Source organism: Pristis pectinata, chromosome 15 (genome assembly GCF_009764475.1).
Source record: "Pristis pectinata isolate sPriPec2 chromosome 15, sPriPec2.1.pri, whole genome shotgun sequence".
NCBI classification, from domain to species: Eukaryota; Metazoa; Chordata; class Chondrichthyes; order Rhinopristiformes; family Pristidae; genus Pristis; species Pristis pectinata.
The window spans coordinates 8,130,045-8,150,259 of NC_067419.1; the positions used below are offsets into that span (position 1 = coordinate 8,130,045).

At 45.0% G+C, this 20,215-nt stretch overlaps 1 protein-coding gene across 1 annotated transcript in view; it reads right to left on the reverse strand.

Annotated features, from left to right (window-relative positions):
- Positions 1-20,215, reverse strand: part of LOC127578169 (A disintegrin and metalloproteinase with thrombospondin motifs 20-like) — a 487,994-nt gene that overhangs the window by 267,175 nt on the left and 200,604 nt on the right. Inside the window, exons 11-15 of the mRNA XM_052029795.1 lie at positions 14,486-14,610; positions 13,760-13,800; positions 11,495-11,600; positions 6,220-6,366; positions 1,996-2,137 (exon numbers count right to left, since the gene is read on the reverse strand). Of these exons, the coding sequence (XP_051885755.1) occupies positions 1,996-2,137; positions 6,220-6,366; positions 11,495-11,600; positions 13,760-13,800; positions 14,486-14,610 (561 nt within the window). The remainder of the gene's footprint in view (positions 1-1,995; positions 2,138-6,219; positions 6,367-11,494; positions 11,601-13,759; positions 13,801-14,485; positions 14,611-20,215) is intronic.

Here is a 20,215-nt window from a genome sequence, read left to right on the forward strand (position 1 = left end):
TTATATCATTATAGGTCCTGTAAGGTGCAGTGGTGGACGCTTGTGTTTCTTTTGAGATTTGAGAGTCATGGAGAACGGTTGGGAAAGTGGAGTTGAGAGTGATATCAAATCCACCGTGATCTTATTGTTTAGTGGAATGGGCTGGAGGGACTGGATGCTAACTCCCAATTCCCATTCCTAATCCTTTTACAGAGTAATGACTGGATATTCTGATTCAGTGAGGAGGATTAATGACAAGGCCCCCATGCAGAATTCTTGCTCTTCTTTATAGCACACAATCGTGACATCAATCTCAAGAGACCTGAGGGGCACCAGTTAAAAACCTTATAATGCTGATATGGTCCATCAAAACTAAAATGGATTACCACCATTACCATTAAAGACAGCAGTCCCTGGATAACCTAGCACTGCCAAAACTAAATTTTGATTTAATCAAAGATAAACAAAGCTTTCATCTTCGGGTTATTTTAACTACACATGAGCACCATCGCATTTATGGTAAAATTAAAATCACTGACATGTGGAATTTGTGATTTGAGCACTTTTATTGTTTTTAGGTGTCACTGCACCTCGCATGTGCCAACAGACACCAGGTGGGACCACATCCGTTCAGAAAGAAAACTGAGTCTCTCTGTTGACAAATGTGCTCAAAGTTTTTGCTTTGGTTCCAATTACTGATTCTATAGAGACCCTTTGCAAAAGTGCTGCTCACAGGGACGTCAGTTGCAATTCGAATGGTTGAGTGCATTACATGAGTACCTGTGGGTTTGTTCCTTCTTGTTCCTATTGTGAGTTACATGATGTTCACAATGTAAACATGGTGAAGTATCTCAACTACCCCTACGGGAAATGCACTCATGGGCAGCAAAGCAAAATAATTCTCATGCACAAGGACTGGTAGAATCAAATGTCAGTGATGGTCTTTGGCACAGTTTTATTGTAGATTGGTTTCCAACAAAAAAACATGAGCCTTATTGTTTACTGGGGCAGAGCTTCAGAGCAAGGGAGGGGAGTAACATTGGGAAGCCTACTTGTTCATTTCTTCCTAAACACTGTGATTTAGTCCAAGGGTCTGTTTGAGTTTTCTTTCCCCCCCAGCCCCCAAGTTCTCTGCACTGGTAAGCTCAGCTGACTAGTGTGCAGAGAAAACAATGGCTCATTGGTAGGATGGTGGGTAGCACTTGCTCAAGGGAGAATAGGGCATAGGGACAGTAGATTGTTGGCGAGGTTGTTGAAGATGTGGAGATTGTGGGATTTCAGACCACAAGAACATAAAATGAAGGAGCAAGAATTAGTCAGTCGGCACATCGAGTCTGCTCTGCCATTTGGTCATTGCTGATTCTTTTCTCTCTCTCAACCCCATTCTCCCGCCTTCTCCCATAGCCTTTAACCCCCTTTCCCAATCAAGAACCAAGAAGTAAGATGGTTGGAGAGCTGAGGGAAAGGAAGTTGACGATCTGTGATCCTGGATAATCTGGGGACTGTATGGCATGATGTAACCAGGGGAGTGTTGGTGACATTTGGAGGGTGGGTGGACATACCAAGTACCAAGTGAGAAGACAGAGGAAGCGCACCGAGTCCTTGTGATGCTGTTGATTTCCCAAGGCCAGGGAAATCCAGCTCAGATTGGATCAAAATCTGGTTAGAACAGAGACATGCAGCTTCCTTAAAGAACTCATTGAATGATGGGCCAGCTGAGTGCAAGTTAGTCACCCATCCTGAACACCAGAAGTGGTGGGTTTGAGATAACATGGTTCAAATCTGCAATGTTTTAACATTTTGGTATATGCAGTTTCTGCATATTCTGCACAATGTGAACTTTCTGTTGGAAGCAAATATAACCGAGGGAGTATTTCCAATGTCTTCCAGTTTTTCCAGATTTCCAACATCTACATTTTTTTTATATTAATGAATAGGAAACAGCAAAGACTCCAGGTTATTCCAGCTCCTGTACAAGCCCTGTACTCTCCAGGTGAAAGGTATGAAATAGCTCACCATGTAAGGACACACTTGTGATCCTGCTCCGAACATAAGTTCACATTGCTTGTTTGCGTTGTAGATTTCACCAGGTAGCTGGGCTGGCAAGTCATAGTTCCTCGCTACGGGTTCATCAAGTAGGCATTCTCCATAACCGGTGCTAGAAAGGCACAGGAAAAGTTCCGTAAGTAGCGGTCTGAGTGGTGTGGTGGAGAGACAGGAAGAGAGCTCAGACTGGTTATGCGCTTTATACCCTTCCCAGGTCTCATTCCCAGTGAAGCCCTCTTTCTGCAGAACCCCATGAATAAATGGAGGGGAGGAGTACCATAACACTCAGTGGAAGAGAAGACCCTGTGCTACCTGGGTTGGAGAGCCCAGTGTAAAACGTTGATTGCTGACTGATTGGTGCATGGCAGACTCAGATGAATTACTTGCAACTGCTAACTCCTCTCAGCATCTGCAGAAGAACAACCTGCAATGCAAACAATTGCCACTAGGACCAGTGAAATCATGATCTTTGGAGCTCCCTCCATTTTTTCAATAAAAAAAGACTAACTCAATATGATCCCTGCCATTTTGCCATGTCAGCAGATGTTGCCCACACCAGATTGCTCTTGAGAAGCGGTAGTGGGCCTTCCTGAACGGAAGTGTAGGTGATGAAGATACTCCCATGGGACCACATGCTCCGGAGTTCCAGTATCCCAGCCCAGCAGCTACGGAGAGGGGCCGATGCATCTCCTGGGTCAAAATAGTGTGCAGCTTGAATGGTAGCCCAGAAGGGACAATGTCAGTTGGTGAAGCCAAGATGGTTGGGGTATGCCATGTGGTTTTACACAGCCCAACACCACTGTAATCTATCCCCAGTTAGCTGTCCAACAGAAACCCCACACAGCACAAGTATGCAAGATGGCACTGGAGTGTGGCGACTCGTTACAAGCTGCTCTCTATAGATCTACTCATTACCCTTACTATAATCATTCCACACTTTTAAACTTAAATTCTATGTACACTTTGCACTGTTATTGTTTTTATCTGTACTACCTCAATGCACTCTGTACTAACTCAATGTAACTGCACTGTGTAATGAATTGACCTGTATGAACAGTATGCAAGACAAGGTTTTTTGACAATAATAAACCAATACCAATACCAATACCTTGGTAGTCAGCCTTGAATATGGAGTTCAATATTTAGCGACTGCAGCTTCAAGTCTGTGTCTGATCTCCAAATGGGAACTTCACTTCAAGCAGGCCAACATTAGTGGCAAGTCAGGCCAGTAGGTGCCAAACGTCACAATAGAGTCAAAAAGGCCCTTCGGCCGATATGTGTCCGTGCTGACCCAGATGTATATTCAAGCTAATCCCATTTCCCAGCACTTGGCCCATATGCCTCTAAACTCTTGTCATCCACAGACCTGTCCATATACTTCTTCAATGTGTCTAATGTACCTGCCTCAACCACTTCCTCTGGCAGCTGGCTCCATACATCTACCATCCGCTGTGTAAAAAAAGTTGCCCTCACCTTTCACCTCTCACCTTAAAACTATGTCCCCTAGTTTTTCGATTCCCCAGCCCTGGAAAAAAAGACCGATCACCCTATTTATGCTCCTTATGATTTATTATACTTCTACAAGATCACCCCTCAGTCTCCTGCGCTCCAAAGCCCAGCCTGTCCAACCTCTCCCTATAACACAGTCCCTTGAATCCTGGAAACCTCCTTGTAAATCTTTTTTTGCACTCTTTCCAGTTTAATCACATCCTTCCTGTAACAGGGTGACCAAAACTGAACACAATGCTCCAAGTTGAGGCCTCACCAGCGTCTTGTACAATTGTAACGTAACCTCTCAAATTCCATATTCAATACCCTGACTGAAGGCCAGCATGCCAAAAGCTGCCTTCACTGCCCTGTCTACCTGTGACTCCACTTTAAGGGAACTATGCACCTGTACTCCAAGATCCCTCTGTTCTACAACAGTAACCAGGGCCCTTCCGTTCAAAGTCAAAGTCCTACCTTTCCAAAATATAACACTTCACACTTATCTGAATTAAATGCCTTTTGCCATTTCTCTGCCCACTTACCAAGCTGATCAACATCCCACTGTAGTTTTTGATAACCTTTTTTCACTGTCTACGATACCACCTATTTTAGTGTCATCTGCAAACTTACCAACCATTATTGTTCTGCCTGTGATGCTGCTGCAAGCAAGTGTTTCATTGTACCTGTACCTCATTGTACTTGTGCACATGACAGTAACTTGATTTGACTTGAAAACACCTGACTAGAGTACTAGGAAGAACAGTGGCCATATAGGTGACCCAACTCACTCAATATCCTACCATGAGCAATGGTCAGCAAGACCACAGCGGCACTCTTGGATTTAAGGTTTGGAAGATAAAAAGAGGGGAGTTAAGATAAACAAAGTAGAGATACGGCACTACATGTCAGGGTACCCTGAGGCACAGCCACAGCATTGCCCAGTTCTGGTGTTCTTTCCCAGTCCGTCTATTCCATTGGGATACAGCGAAAAGTTTTGGAAGCTACCTCATTCTTCACATCAAAGGGCAATCATTCCTGGGCTGGCATCTCGCACAGCCGCGCCCTCACTCTGCAAGGCCACTGCTGGGGATGTGACAGGAGGGCGTCACCCCTTCACCTGTCGTACAGAGCAGCAGAGCTGACAGGCGGTCGTTTCATTGGTCAGCTCAAGGCGTTTTACTCCCCTCGGGTCTTTGTATTTTAAATGGTTGCTCAGTTCATCTGTGGCTGAAGTTGCCCCAAAGCACCCCTGCATCAACTGGAGAGGAATGAAGTGATGCTAAGTTTCACTCGTCCACATGGAGAGCTTTTATCAAAGGTTCACAACTGACAGAGCTCGGGGGAAGGATCAAAGGGTCGTGTCTGAGGAAAATCTAATTATAAATGACATTTCTCATCTTGAAAAGAGGCTTTTAAGGGTGACGGATGGTCACCACTCTGCCTCATAGCAACCAAAGTTCACCGCGGCTGTTGCCTACGATACCTCCTTCCCCCGAAAAATATTCAACAGAGATGACTTTGTCAAGATAAAACCCACTGCTGGTAGATATGTGAAACCCTCCAGAGGTAGTGCCAGATTATACTGGCAACAATGAGGAGGTCCTCTTTTGCAAGGAGGCATTGAGAACATCCTTCGCTCTGTCCACCTCTTGCCATAATGGAGCTTGTGTCTGCTTTGAGAGTCTAGAGTCAAGACTGCAAGTCACCACTGACTCCCGGGATGAAAAACACAACGATGCTGGAGGAACTCAGCAGGCCGGGCAGCATCCATGGAGAAAAGCAGGCGGTCAATGTCTTGAGTCAGGACCCTTCTTCAGAACTGAAGATAGGAAAAGGGGGAAGCCCAATATATAGGAAGGAAAAGCAGATCAGTGATAGGTGGACAAAAGAGGGGAGGTGGGGTGGGCACAGGGTGGTGATAGGTAGATGCAGGTAAGAGACTGTGATAGGCAGGTGTGGGGGAGGAGGGGAGAGCAGATCCACTGAGGGATGGGTCAAAGATAAGGAGAGAGGAAAAAAAAGTAGAAAAAAAAGGCTAGGAAAGGGAAGAAGAAAAGAAGCATGGTGGGGGGGGGGGTAATGTGTTGTGGGGAAGGGGGGGGTTGGAATTACCTAAAGTGGGAGAATTCAATGTTCATGCCATTAGGCTGCAAGGTTCCAAGTTGGAAAATGAGGTGCTGTTCTTCCAGTTTCTGCTTGGAATTCTCCTGGCAGTGGAGGAGGCCGAGGACTGACATAACAGTGACGGTGTGGCAGGGGGAGTTGAAGTGACTGGCAACGGGGAGATGCAGATCGCGGTTACGGACAGAGCGCAGGTGTTCTCTGAAATGGTCACCTAGTCTGCATTTGGTCTCACCAATGTAGAGGAGGCCACACTTGGAGCACCGAGTGCAGTAGATGATATCAGGGAGGGAACTGACTCCAGGAACTCATAACAGAGAAGGGGCATTCAGGATAGCACTGAGGGCCACAAACCCAGCATACCACTGCCCCAGACCAGACTATCCAACCACTCCAGCCCACCAAGCACCTCCTGCCCCACTTCTGGCAGAGTCCACAGGTCCCACATTGACCTTATCAGTCACCTCCAAACCCACAGGACTGAGTGGAAGCAAGTCCTCCTCGACCCTGAGTATGTTGTTTTGCTCAGGTCTACCTTGTGTGGTACATTACACATAACATCGGGAGTAACTGAAATAAACATACTCTAGAAACTCTGTGATATACTTGCGGCTGCACTTTGACCAGGTCCATGGGTTGGTGTGGTAGTTCAAGGTTGGAGCCATAACATGATATTGATGCTTCACCCCAGCCTCTTTGCATTTGAAGCTATCATCATGAGGCATGTTGAACCTAAAATTTAAATGATTTATTGGACGTCAAACAGGTTGAACAATTGGAGAGATGATTACCACACAAGGCCAAACACACGTGTTTCATTAAATGCTTAAAAAATAGAGAATTCAATTGTTTATTTTAGTTGCAAAGTGCTAATCCACTACTTTATAAGGGTAAGAGTGTTAAGTACATTTCTAGTGTAATCGTCTCATTCTGTCTGGTACCTAAAAGTCCCTATGAAGTCCCTTCATAGAACATGAAACATTACAGCACTGTACAGGTCTTTTGGCCCACAATGTTATGCCAACATTTTACCCTGCTCTAAAAGCTACCTTGCCACCCACATAGCCCTCCATTTCTCTATCATTCATGTGTCTATCTAAGAGTATCTTACATGTCCCGAATGTATCTGCCCCCACAACCTCTACCGGCAGTGCGTTCCACGCACCCACCACTCTCTGTGTAAAAAAAACTTACCCATGACATCCTCCTTATACCTTCCTCCAATCACCTTAAAATTATGCCCCCTTGTGTTAGCCATTGTCACCTTGGGAAAAAGTCTCTGACTGTCCACTCCATCTATGCCTCTTATCATCTTGTACACCTCTATAAGGTCACCTCTCATCCTCCTTCTGAACGTAGAAATTCATTTTGGATTTTGCATGAAGCTGCCAAATTTCTTTGGCAGTTCCTCCATTCTCAAAGTTCCTTGTCTCTATCGCAGTTTCTCCGAAGATGAGAAATTCCATACAGGTGCCTCTGAAATCTCTTCCTGAACTATGGCTTCCCATCTGCCACACAAGGTAGAATTATTGACTGCATCTCATCTACTTTCCACACCTCTTCTCTCAGCTCCTGGACAGAGCAAGAACAGAGTTCCCCTGATCCTCATCTTCCACCCCACCAACCTCTGTATTCAATAGATCATCCTTTGTAATTACCACCAGCTCCAACAAGATCCCTTCATCAGACACACCTTTCCCTCCACATTCAGCATTTCAAATGGGTTCTGTCCATTTATTCCTTTCCCACCATCCAGGAACATGTAAAGCAGTGATTCACCTGCATTTCTTCCAATCCAGTATTCACAATGTGGCCTCCTCTACACTGGAGAAACCAAACATGGATTGGATGACCACTTTATGGATCAATTGTGATCAGGTCTGAGCCTCCAGTTCCCTGTCACTTTCATTTCCATCCACAGAACACAGCACAGTATGGGCCCTTCAGTCCACGATGTTGTGCTGACCTATATAAACCTACCCCATGATCAATCTAACCCTTCTCTCCTACACAGCCCATAACCCTCCATTTTTCTTGCATCCATGTGCCTATCCAAAAGTCTTTTAAATGTCCCTGTTATACCAGCCTCTACCACCGCCCCCAGCAGTGTGTTCCAGCAGTGCGTTCTCTCTGTGTAAAAGACCTACCTCCAACATCTCCCCTAAACTTTCCTCCATTCACCTTAGGTGGATTGTCCTCTGATGAAGGGCCTTTGCCGCCCTGGGGAAAAGGTGCTGGGTGTCCACTCTTTCTATGCCCCTTATAATCTTATACACCTCTATCAAGTCGCCTCTCATCCTCTGTCGCTCCAAAGAGAAAAACCCTAGCTCACTCAACCTATCCTCATAGGATATGTTCTCTGATCCAGGCAGCATCCTGGTAAATCTCTGCACCCTCTCTAAAGCTTCCACTCCCACTCGGCCCTTTTTTGTCTGTGGCCTCCTGCACTCTTGCAACAAGGCCCAACGCAAGCTTGAGGAACATTACCTTATCTCCATCTGGGAACTTTGCAACCTTATGTCTCAATATCCAAATGTCCAGCTTTAGGTAACTCATTCTTTCTGCTCGTATTCTGCCTGTTACCATTTTGGCTCAGTTTTTTTTTACAATTTGTACAGTCTGCCCCACTGGACATGTCCAACAGTAGCAATACATTACACATTAAAAGAAGCTTCATCTGACCTTATCTGCAGCATTTACTCATTGAATCTCATCCTTCATCAATCGGGAAATTGAATTTAGGAGCTGGGAGGTATTGTTGCAGCTCTATAGATCCATGGTCAGACCCCACTTGGAGTACTGTGCTCAGTTCTGGTTGCTTCACTACAGGAAAGATGCGGAAGCCATAGAGAGGGTGCAGAGGAGATTTACAAGGATGCTGCCTGCGATGCAGAGCATGCCTTATGAAAGCAGGTTGAGGGAACTCGGCCTTTTCTCCTTGGAGAGACGGAGGATGAGGGGGGACCTGATAGAGGTGTATAAGATGATAAGAGGTATTGATAGGGTAGATAGTCAGAGGCTTTTCCTCAGGGCTGAATTGGTTTAAGGTGCTGGGGAGTAGATATAAAGGAGATGTCAGGGGTAAGTTTTTTACTCAGAGAGTGGTGAGTGCGTGGAACGGGCTGCCAGAAATGGTGGTGGAGGCTGATACGACAGGGTCTTTCAAGAGACTGTTAGATCAGTATATGGAGCTGAGTAAAATAGAGGGCTATGGGTAAGCCTAGTAATTTCTAGGGTAGGGACATGTTCGGCACAGCTTTGTGGGCCGAAGGGCCTGAATTGTGCAGTAATTGTTCTATGTTCTATGTTCTGTCAGAGATTTCCCTTTGTTCTGCCTCCTCCTTCTGTGCTACTGAAAACTACGCTGTTTTTCCTCTATCCCTGCTCTGATGAAGGATTTTGGACCATGATCTCTCCCACTTCTTCTCTCCCACAGATGCTGCCTGACCTACTGAGTGTCTCCAGCATTTCTGTTTTTATTTCAGCCACTTGTTACACAGTCTGACCACTCAGCTCAGTTAATGGCAGTAAGTCTGAGGCGCGGCCTCTGGTGTCTGACCAATGCCATTCTACCTGCTCTATGTTACAGCTCAGGGTAAACAGCATCTCATTGATTCAACGCTGAAATCTGAGCTCTAACTCAGAGCAAGACTTTGCACTTAATCCAATGCTAGCTGAGGGCAAACCCATCTCTCTGACAACTGATATTGATAAAAGAAGCTCATAGACTGACAAAAGCATGTAAGCCAGTCTTATATTTTTAATGTATCTTTCACTTTGCTGTCTAATGTAGGCTGGACAGCAAAACGTTTACATCTGCAAAAAATGGCAAGCTATATACTGTAACTGATATTGCTAAACCTTTTTAAGTAAAAGACTAACTAGAAAGTCACAGGTTTTTATGCCCTACATGACTTTATTTTCCAATAAAGTAGATTGAAAACAGAGAGTATCTTGATCATGCAAAATGAACACCTCATCAGAATATGAAACATTTGTGGTCCGATAAATCCCAGATTTCCTTTATTTTCCAGAACTACTATCATAATAACTGTTCCCCTCCCTTTTTTCTCCTGGTTATTCATGATCAATTTTGTCAGCTTTTGATTGTATTATTTTTCAATTGATCTCTGTACATAAATATACAGTACTAACTTCAATAATTTGTTGAAAAACATAAGCCAAGAAACGATAGTATTTCATAAAAAATTAACCCTTGAAGATTAAATAGCTTTGCTCTTCTAAAAGAAGTGTTGTCCCTTTAAAAATAAACAACAGTGACCAATGTCAGACCAAACTCTGAAACACCTCAAGAAGTTAATTGGCGTTCATAGAGCACCTTTTCACACCCTCAGGATTTTATGTGCAACAAGTTACTCTTTTTCTGAATTATAGTCATTATTATTGGAACAATCTATCAGGCAGTAAAATCCATCTCCTCAATCAGACCCCTGAACTTCATTCAACCACAAGAAACTAGCTTTCAGAGAGTGCTGATTTGGAGTGCTGGATATATGAATAGCTAATCACTTCAGTTCAGCTCAATAATACATCAATAATCTTCAGTACATCAATAATACTCAGTCATTAAAAACAAATGAAGCATCTGCCTGGGGCACATTTTTTCTTGCAACGGAGCAACTCCAGAGTTAGTGCCATGACACCAGACTCCACGCTCTTGGGTATTTCTTGGTTGGTGACAGAGAGTTAGAGTTTGAGCAGTTCTCCATTTCATAATCAATTTCCGAATTAACTAACTGCATCTGTTGCTATTACTCACTGGCTCAGTTTTAATTGTGAGTTACTTTAAAAGAACAGCAGCATTTGAGGAAAAGGATTTGGATTCCATTTGCTGCAGTATACACCTGTTGTTTCAGGCCAACTCTCTCCATCTTTCAACTGAGAATCTTGCAGCATTATTTTCATCTCTGATATTTTCACCCTCTCGTTTATATTTTCATATTACCTTACGATAGGAAGGAAAAGCAGTGCAGTGACCGGTGGACAAAAGAGCAGAGCGTTCAGAAGGGGTAAGGTTGGAGTAGGTGAGTGGGGCAGGAAAGTCAAGAGGGCATCACCTGCATCTACCTGTCACCACCTGTGCCCACCCCACCTCCCCTCTTTTGTCCACCTATCACTGCTCTGCTTTTCTCTCCTATAGATTGGGCTTCCCCTTTTCCTATCTTCAGTCCTGAAGAAGGGTCCTGACCCAAAATGTTGGCTGCCTGCTTTTCTCCACGGATGCTGCCTGGTCAAATGACCTACAGTTGAGTTTTCCATTGTGCAGATAGATTTATAATAGTTATGACCTAGAGATTACACATCCACATCTCCTCCACCAACTTTGTCAATTGTTAAATTTGGTGGTAACCAGTAATTATAGTTTGATCTGCACTGAGGTTGCACAGTCTCCTGTCTCATGCCTGTTTTCTGAGAGACAGTTTCTTAAATAAATGATAACATGTATGAGAAGGAAAAGTTAAAGTGTGGAATTCCATTTGCTCACTTCCTTAGTCAATGTCCAGTTTTGTTGTTGAACCAGTCACTGATCAATACCATTACACATTGTACCTAAAAGCTCACAAAGAACAATGCACTCCAAGTTAAATAGGAAAGATCAAAAGGTTATAAACCTATAACTTGGCAGGTGTACATGTTCAGGATTAGAATAAGATAAAATATCTTTATTAGTCACATGTACATCGAAACACACAGTGAAACCCAGAGTTCGGCATTAAACCAGGCTCAAGAAATGTCATTTTACAAAGCCTAACATCATGTCAGAAAACCGCCCAGGTCAGATTCAGCTGCAGAATTGCAGTATCTGATCACCGACACCCAAACAGTGCCACATACTTACACGTGCCCAAGTTCATGCGCTATTGTAAAAGCAGCACTCAGTCCGTTCTCCTCACTGATGGAGCAGCTACGGTATGGGTCACACATTGTACCAAGTTCTGCTAGCCCTGGAAAGAACATGAGTGCACAATTTAAAGTCTGTAAACAGTGGCTTATTCAGGTAGAACAGAGGCAATTCAACTTTTCTCTTTGCAGGGGCAGTTGTCTTCAATTGCAATCATTCTGTTCCTTGAGAAAACTTAATCTGAAGAAGTATGGTTTTGCCTCTATCTTATGTACCAAACCAGGCAGGGTGGGTGTTATCTGATGTAGGATAAACGTCAATTCAAAAACTGTGGTGAGTTTGATTGAGGAAGACTTGGGATGTTTCCTCCTTGCAGGAAGCAATGCTGTGCCTCATTCTACTACCACATAGCACAGTACAATGGGGTTGGTTCAAAATCAGCCCATCAGTGGCCAAAACAAAGCTGCAGGAGGTAGGAGCTTGACTTTGCTCACCTATGGTAGACAGACGTGAGAGAATCACTCACTGGATGTCCTCACCTCCCACACATTCAAGTTGAGTACAACCATTGGTTAACATTGTCACACACATTTATCATGAGTGGCCGCAGATGAATCTCTTCCCCAAGGTTTACCAATCAGAGTCCGGAAAGAAGGGGGGGGTGGGTGTGCAAGAGGACCTGGGTAGATCCAGAGGAGAGAGAAAAGGACAGGGGGAGAAGGGGTTACCGGAAATTGGAGAATTCAATGGTCATGCTGTTGGGCCGTAGACGACCCAGGTGGAATATGAGATGCCGTCCCTCAAGTTTGTGTTGGGCCTCACTCTGGCCGTGGAGAAGGCTGAAGATGGACAGGTTGGAGTGGGAATGGGAAGGAGAGTTGGAATGGCGAGGAACCAGAAGCTCCAGATGGCCATTGTTGACAGAAAGGGGATGGGGTGGAGAGGGGAAAGTGTGACTGGCAGTGGGATCGCGATTCAGCTGACGGAAATGTCAAGGAATGTCGTGCTGGGTTCGGAGGCTGATACGGTGAGAGGTGAGGTCCAAGGGAGCTCGACCTCGGTTCTGTCTGGGGTGGAGGTGGGGTACGAGCAGAAGTGAGGGGAATGAAGGAGGTGCAGGTGAGGGCTCCATCAACCACAGTGGGGGGGCGGGGGAATGTCCTGTTTCCTGAAAAAGGAGGACCACTCAGACCTCCTGGAGTGGAAAGCCTAATCTCGAGAACAGATGGGGCAGAGACAGAGAAACCGAGAGAGAGGGACGGCATCTTTGAAAGAGACAGGGTGGGAGGAGGTGTTCCAGTAAACGACAGTGGATAGTTTGTCTCCTAAGGTGGAGCCAGAGGGATCCTGGACTGGAAGGCTTCATCTTGAGAGCAGATGCAGCAGAGAAAAAAAACTTGAAGAACAACACCTCACATTTCCACCTGGGTAGTCTACAGCCCAATGTATGAACATTGAATTTTAAAACTTTAGATCACCCTTAGCCCCCTCTCATTCTCTCTCTCTCTCTCTCTCTCTCTCTCTCTCTCTCTCTCTCGTCTCTCATTCTTATCCACTTAGGTCCTCTCACTTTTTGCCATACCCCCTCTATCCACAAACATCACCCCCACCCCCACCACCAATCACCCAGACAAGATGCTTTATGGATGGCCTCATGTTTCCATTTCACTCAGATTTCATTTACTGAAGACACCTTTTCAATTGGCAAAGAGGTAATGACAAAGAAGGACCATTAGGGATGGAAGGCATAGAAGAAGAAGAGAGATGAGAGAGGGAACCAAATAGAGAGAGAGAAAGGCGTATCAATAACGGCAGAGATGATGAGGTAAAGGAAGAGGCAAAGTGTGAGATCAAGGAAAAAGCTTCCTGTAAAGAAAAGGTCAAAAACCCTGCAATTCATTTGAAAGGGTGGGTTTGACACCTTCACAGAATTTACACTTTGCAATCACAAAAATACTCAGACATATTGTTGAACACCATTAATAGAAAGCAGACTGAAGGCAAAACATTGAAATAAAACAATCTAAACTTCAGATAACTATTCAGTTGAGCAATTTGGTGAAACATCCAAACCTTTCATCAGAACTGCACTGCTGTGTAACTTTTTACAGTTCCGAATAAGCAAGATCAAATCAATAGTTTTATGCTGAAACAATAAAGAATAATTTGAATCTCATCACATTCTCAGTCTTATTAGCATGAATCTTGTACAGTAAGCCCATTCTGCATAGGTAGCTGTGAAAGTTGGTCTGTTTCACTTACCCAAAGTATCACACTTGTTTCTAGCTCTACAAATGTCTTCCCTAAAATCAAACAAATTAAACTAAGTAAGAATTTTTAATAGAGAATGAAAATCTGATCAGTACTGACAGAGGAAATTGAAGTACAGCCTTAGGGGAAGGGAAGGTTAGGGAACAACAAAGTTAGTCAACCTTTATTAGGAACTAGAAGTAATTTAGACAGGAAGTTACTGGATCCTGAAATTCAGAGGGCAGCTATTCCAAGTCACAGACAGGTGAAGAAAGATCTCTTCCCCCTCATGTCAGTGTTGCCCTAATTTGGAATTCAGCACATCCAGAATTTGTCGAACATATGAGTACAATGCCATGGTTAATCTGAATTCTTATTGCCAGTTGATCATTTGAGAAGCAAAATTTGCTTTTGACCAGAGTATTAGTTCTCCAGATCATTCCCCACAACCTGTTGTTGACACCGATCATTATCCTGAACAATGAATCATTACCTTTGACTTAAACAGTGTGAATTAAACGATGAATTAAACTAGAAATGCCAAGCGATATTCTATCCAATGGAGAAGCTATCTCTATTTTGTTTTGTTTTATTTTGGCACTAATACACAATATCAGACATTAATTAATATCAGTATTAATCTCAGGAATTGTCATATAAAGAATCGCAAAAACTATCTGGAATCTTACGGAAAGCAACGATCTCAAAGCTGATGTCCAAGAGGTGTGCAACAGTTACCTAGTGATTAGGACTGCAGTATCATGGTGAGATGGGTGGGCATCATCCAAGGTGTTCTGAGTCTGCTGCCACACACAGAAGCTATGAAGAGTTGTAGCTGCATTAAAACTGATGGATGGGCCTTCCTGAATAGGTGAGGAACAAAAGACATTAAAAAATGTGAAGCAGGGTTTTGTTTTTTATGGTCAATCCCAGAGGCTACAGAAATTTATGAAGCATTTCACACGGAGAGGAAACACATTCAGAGACTAGTCACTGTGCAAACATTTGGAGTCAAAGATCTGTTGGTCTGGGGACCTTTGTCCTCACTCTCACTCTGAGCAGTGGAGCAGGCAGGTCCAGGTCACTTTCTCCCAGATCCCACTGCAACACAACTTTCACAATTCCGATGTCGAGTGCCAGCATTTAACACACACAGAAACATAGAAAACCTACAGCACAATACAGGCCCTTTGGCCCATGAAGTTGTGCCAAACATGTCCCTACCTCAGAAATTACTAGGCTTACCCATAGCCCACTATTTTTCTAAGCTCCATGTACCTATCCAAAAGTCTCTTAAAAGACCCTATCGTATCTGCTTCCACCACTGTTGCCGGCAGCCCATTTCACACACTCACCACTCTCTGAGTAAAAAACTTACACCTGACATCTCCTCTGTACTTACTCCCCAGCACCTTAAACCTGTGTCCTCTTGTGGCAACCATTTCAGCCCTGGAAAAAGCCTCTGACTATCCACACGATCAATGCCTCTTATCATCTCATACACCTCTATTAGGTTACCTCTCATCCTCCGTCGCTCCAAGGAGAAAAGGCCAAGCTCACTCAACCTGTTTTCATAAGGCATGCTCCCCAATCCAGGCAACATCCTTGTAAATCTCTTCTGCACCCTTTCTAAGTCTCCACATCCTCACTAATACCAGACTATATCGGAATATAGAGATAGCAGGAAAGAGCTGAAACAAGGGATTAAAGGCTAAAAGGGGCCATGAAACGTCCTTGGCAAGTAGGATGAAAGAGAATCCCAAGGCATTTTATACTTACATTAAAAACAAGAGGATAGCTAGGGAAAAGAGGAGGACCATTCAAGGATAAAGGAGGTTCGAGTCAGAGGTTGTGGCCGAGGTACTTTGCTTCGGTATTCACCAAGGAGAAGGACATAGCGAGATCAGTGCAGAGCATGCTAATGTACCAGGGCATGTTAAATCAGGAAGGAGGTGGACTCTTGAAGAGCATTGAGGTGGATAAGTCCCCAGGCCTCTATGGAATATATCTCAGGTTTTAAAAGAGGCAAGAGAGGAGATTGCTGGGGTCTTGACAAAGATGTTTGTGTCCTCACTAGCAACCAGTGAGCTCCCAGAGGATTGGAGAGTAGCCAATGTTGTTCATTTGTTCAAGAAGGGAAATAGGGATAATCCAGGAAATTGTAGACAAGTGAGCCACACATCACTGGAAGGTATTGGAGAGGATTCTTAGGGATAGGATTGACATGCATTTGGAAAATCATAGCCTGATTAGGGACAGTCAGTCTGGCTTTGTGCAGGGCAGGTCGTGCCTTACTAACTTGACTGAATTTTTTGAGGAGGTGGAGAAGGTGATCAATGAAGATAGAGCTGTGGATGTTGTCTACATGGATTTTAGTGAGGCCTTTGACAAGGTCCCTCATAGTAGGCTGATCCATAGTATTAAGATGCATGGGATCCATGGTGTCTTGGTAGTTTGGATTCAGAATAGGTTTGCCCATACATCAGGAAAGGGGCGTTGTATATGCACCTGTCTAATCAGTGGTGCTAAGGTCGAGATGGTTGAGAGCTTCAAGTTCCTAAGAGTGAACATCACCAATATCCTGTCCTGGTCCAACCACGTAGACACCATGGCCAAGAAAGCTCACCAGCACCTCTACTTCCTCAGGAGGCTAAAAGACATTTGGCATGTCCCCTTTGACACTCACCAACTTTTATCGATGCACCACAGAAAGCATCCTATCCAGATGCATCATGGCTTGGTATGGCAACTGCTCTGCCCGGGACTGCAAGAAACTCAAGAAATCCACATCACGGAAACCAGCCTCCCCTCCATGGATTCTGTCTATACCTCTCGCTGCCTTGGTGAAGCAGCCAGCATAATCAAAGACCCCACCCACACGAGTCGTTCTTTCTTCTCTCCTCTCCCATCAGGCAGAAAATACAGACGCCTGAGGGCACATACCACCAGGGTCAAGGACAGCTTCTATCCCACGATGATGAGACTATTGAATGGTTCCCTGATATGATGAGATGGACCCTTAACCTCACAATCTACTTGTTATGACCTTGCACCTCAGAAGGATACTGCATTAGAAGCTGAGTGGAGACCTGAGAGAAGTTTATAAAATTATGAGGGTCATTGATAGGGTCGACAGTCAGAATCTTCCCAGGGTAGAAGTATCAAGTACCAAAGGACTTGCATTTCAGCTGAGAGGGGAAAGCTTAAAGGAGATGTGTAAGGGCAAGTTTTTTACACAGAGAGTGGTGGGTGCCTGGAATGTGCTGCCAGGGGCGCTGATGGAAACAGATATGACAGTGGCATTTGAGAGGCTGTTACATAGTCACATGAATATGCAGGGAATAAAAGGATATAGATCATGTACAAGCAGGAGATTTCATTTAATTCGGCAGGAGGAGATTGCTGAACCGTTGGTTAGGATCTTTGAGTCCTCGCTGGTCACGGGGATGGTACCGGAGGATTAGAGGGTGGCGAATGTTGTCCCCTTATTCAAAAATGGTAGTAGGGATAGTCCAGGGAATTACAGACCATTGAGCCTTATGTCTGTGGTGGGTAAGCTGCTAGAAAGGACTCTAAGAGGTAGGATCTATGATCATTTAGAGAATCATGGACTGATTAGGGACAGCCAGCATGGCTTTGTGAAGGGAAGATCTTGCCTCACAAGCCTGATAGGGTTCTTTGAGGAGGTAACCAGGAAGATTGATGAGGGTAGTGCAGTGGATGTGGTCCACATGGATTTTAGTAAGGCATTTGATAAGGTTCTGCATGGTAGGCTTCTTCAGAAGGTCAGAGGCCTGGATTCAGAATTGGCTTGCCTGTAGAAAGCAAAGGGTTGTGGTGGAGGGAGTGCATTCGGATTGGAGGGCTGTGACTAGTGGTGTCCCACAGGGATTGGTTCTGGGACCTCTACTTTTTGCGATATTTATTAATGACTTAGATGAGGGGGTGGAAGGGTGGGTTAGCAAGTTTGCAGATTACACAAAGATCAGTGGTGTTGTGGATAGTGCGGAGGGCTGGCGAAGTTTACAGGGGATATTGATAGGATGCAGAACTAGGCTGAGAAGTGGCAGATGGAGTTCAATCTGGAGAAGTGTGAGGTGGTACACTTTGGAAGGACAAACTCTAAGGCGGAGTACAAGGTAAATGGCAGGATTCTGGATAGTGTGAAGGAGCAGAGGGATCTGGGGGTTCATATCCACAGATCACTGAAAGTCGCCACACAGGTAGATAGGGTAGTTAAGAAAGCTTGTGGGATGTTAGCTTTAATATGTCGTGGGATCGAGTTTAAGAGCTGCAAAGTAATGATGCAGCTTTACAAAACTCTGATTAGGCCTCACTTAGAGTACTGTGTCCAGTTCTGGTCGCCTCATTATAGGAAGGATGTGGAGGTGTTGGAAAGGGTGCAGAGGAGATTTATGAGGATGCTGCCTGGATTAGAGAGTATAGATTATGAGGAGAGACTAAAGGAGCAAGGTTTTACTCATTGGAGAGAAGGAGGATGAGGGGAGACATGATAGAGGTATACAAGATATTAAGAGGAATAGATAGAGTGGACAGCCAGCGCCTCTTTCCCAGGGCACCAATGCTCAAAACAAGAGGACATGGCTTTGAGGTAATGGGTGGGAAGTTCAAGGGAGATGTCCGAGGGAGGTTTTTCACCCAGAGAGTGGTTGGTGCATGGAATGCGCTGCCTGGAGTGGTGGTGGAGGCTGATACATTGGACAAGTTCAAGAGATTGTTAGATAAGCATATGGAGGAATTTAAGATAGAGGGATATGTGGGAGGAAGGGGTTAGATAGTCTTCTGTGTGGTTTGAAGGTCGGCACAACATGGTGGGCCGAAGGGCCTGTATTGTGCTGTATTGTTCCATGGTTCTATGGTTCTATTAAGTTTGGCACAGACATCATGTGCCGATGGACCTGTTCCTGTGCTATTCTGTTCTATGCTCCATCCTTAATTACTCTTGAGGAGGTGGTAACGACTTGCCTTCTTGAACAACTGAATACCCAATGGCGAAGGTGCATTCACAGTGCAAATGTGAGGGGTGTCCAGTGTATTGATGTAGCAACAATGAGAGTTCCCATGTTACGACGTGGACAGGAAAGGTTCAGAGGGATTTGGGCCAAATGCAGGCAAATGGGATGAGCTCAGATTGGCCCCTTGTTGGGCATGGATGAGTTGGAGGGAAGGGCCTGTGTATGAGACTCTGATGAAACTGCGTGTGACCTGGAAGCAAGCTGACGGTGGTGCTCCCATGCACTTACTGCTGGGTTTTGGGCAGTGCTGCAGGTGAGTGGTTGCAGGTAATTTGTAAATGGTACACAGTGGAGCCATGATGTTCTGATATGTGTTGCAGCATGTCAGGGTGGGTGTAACACCAGGGCCTGAGGGAATGCGGGAGCGGGGGGGGAAGCAAGGGAGAAGGTTGATGAGGCTTTGACAGAGATCTTTGCATTTTCGTCAGCCACGGATGAGGTCCCAGAAGGCTGGAGGATGGCTTATATTGTCCCCTCATTCAAACAGGGCAGTAGGGATAAGCCTGGAAACTACAGGCTGGTGAACCTTACATCCATGGTGGGAAAGTAGTTGGAGAAGAGTCAGAGGGACAAGATTGGCAGGGACTTGGAAGGGCAGGGACCGATTGGGAGGAGTCAGCATGGTTTTGTGTGGGGGAGATCATGTCTCACAAGTGTTTTGAGGAGGTAACTAAGAAGATAGATGAAGGCAGAGTGGTCGACGTGATTTAGCTCGGGAAGGCTTTTGGCAAGATTCTGCATGGTAGACTGGTCCAGAAGGTTACGGCACATGGAATCCAAGGCCAATTGGCAAACTGAATCTAAAATCGGCTTGGTGATAGGAGGCAGAGGGTGGTGGTAGAGGGGTGCTTTTCCAGTGAGAAGTCTGGTTCAAGTGCGACAGCAGAAAGATTGGTGCTGAGTCCTCTGTTGTTTGCAATATATGTATAAATGACATGGATGAAAATGACGGTAAGATTAGTAAATTCGCAGGTGACACAAAAATTACTAGATTGTGAAGAAGGTTTTCTGAGGATACAGCAGGACATGGATCGTCCTGCTGATGGGCAGAGTGGTGACAGGTGGAATTTAACCCAGACAAGTGTGAGGTGGTGCACTTTGGGAGTTCAAATTCTGGTAGGACATATGGAGTAAGTGGCACTGACGTACAGAGACCTTGAGGTGCAAGTCCACAGCTCCCCGAAAGTGCCAGCGCAAGTGGAGAGGGTGGAGAAGGAGGCCTTTGGTTTGCTTGCCTTCATAGGCCGAGGCATTGAGTACAAGAGTTGGGACTTCATGTCGCAATTGCACGAGAGGTCAGCTTTTCACGCAGTGGAACAAGCTGCTGGAGGAGGTGGTGGAGGCAGAAGCAATTCTAATGCTGGAGAGGTGTTTGGACAGGAGAGGTGGAGAAGGACAGGGGCCTGATGTAGGCAAATGGGATTCGTTCAGA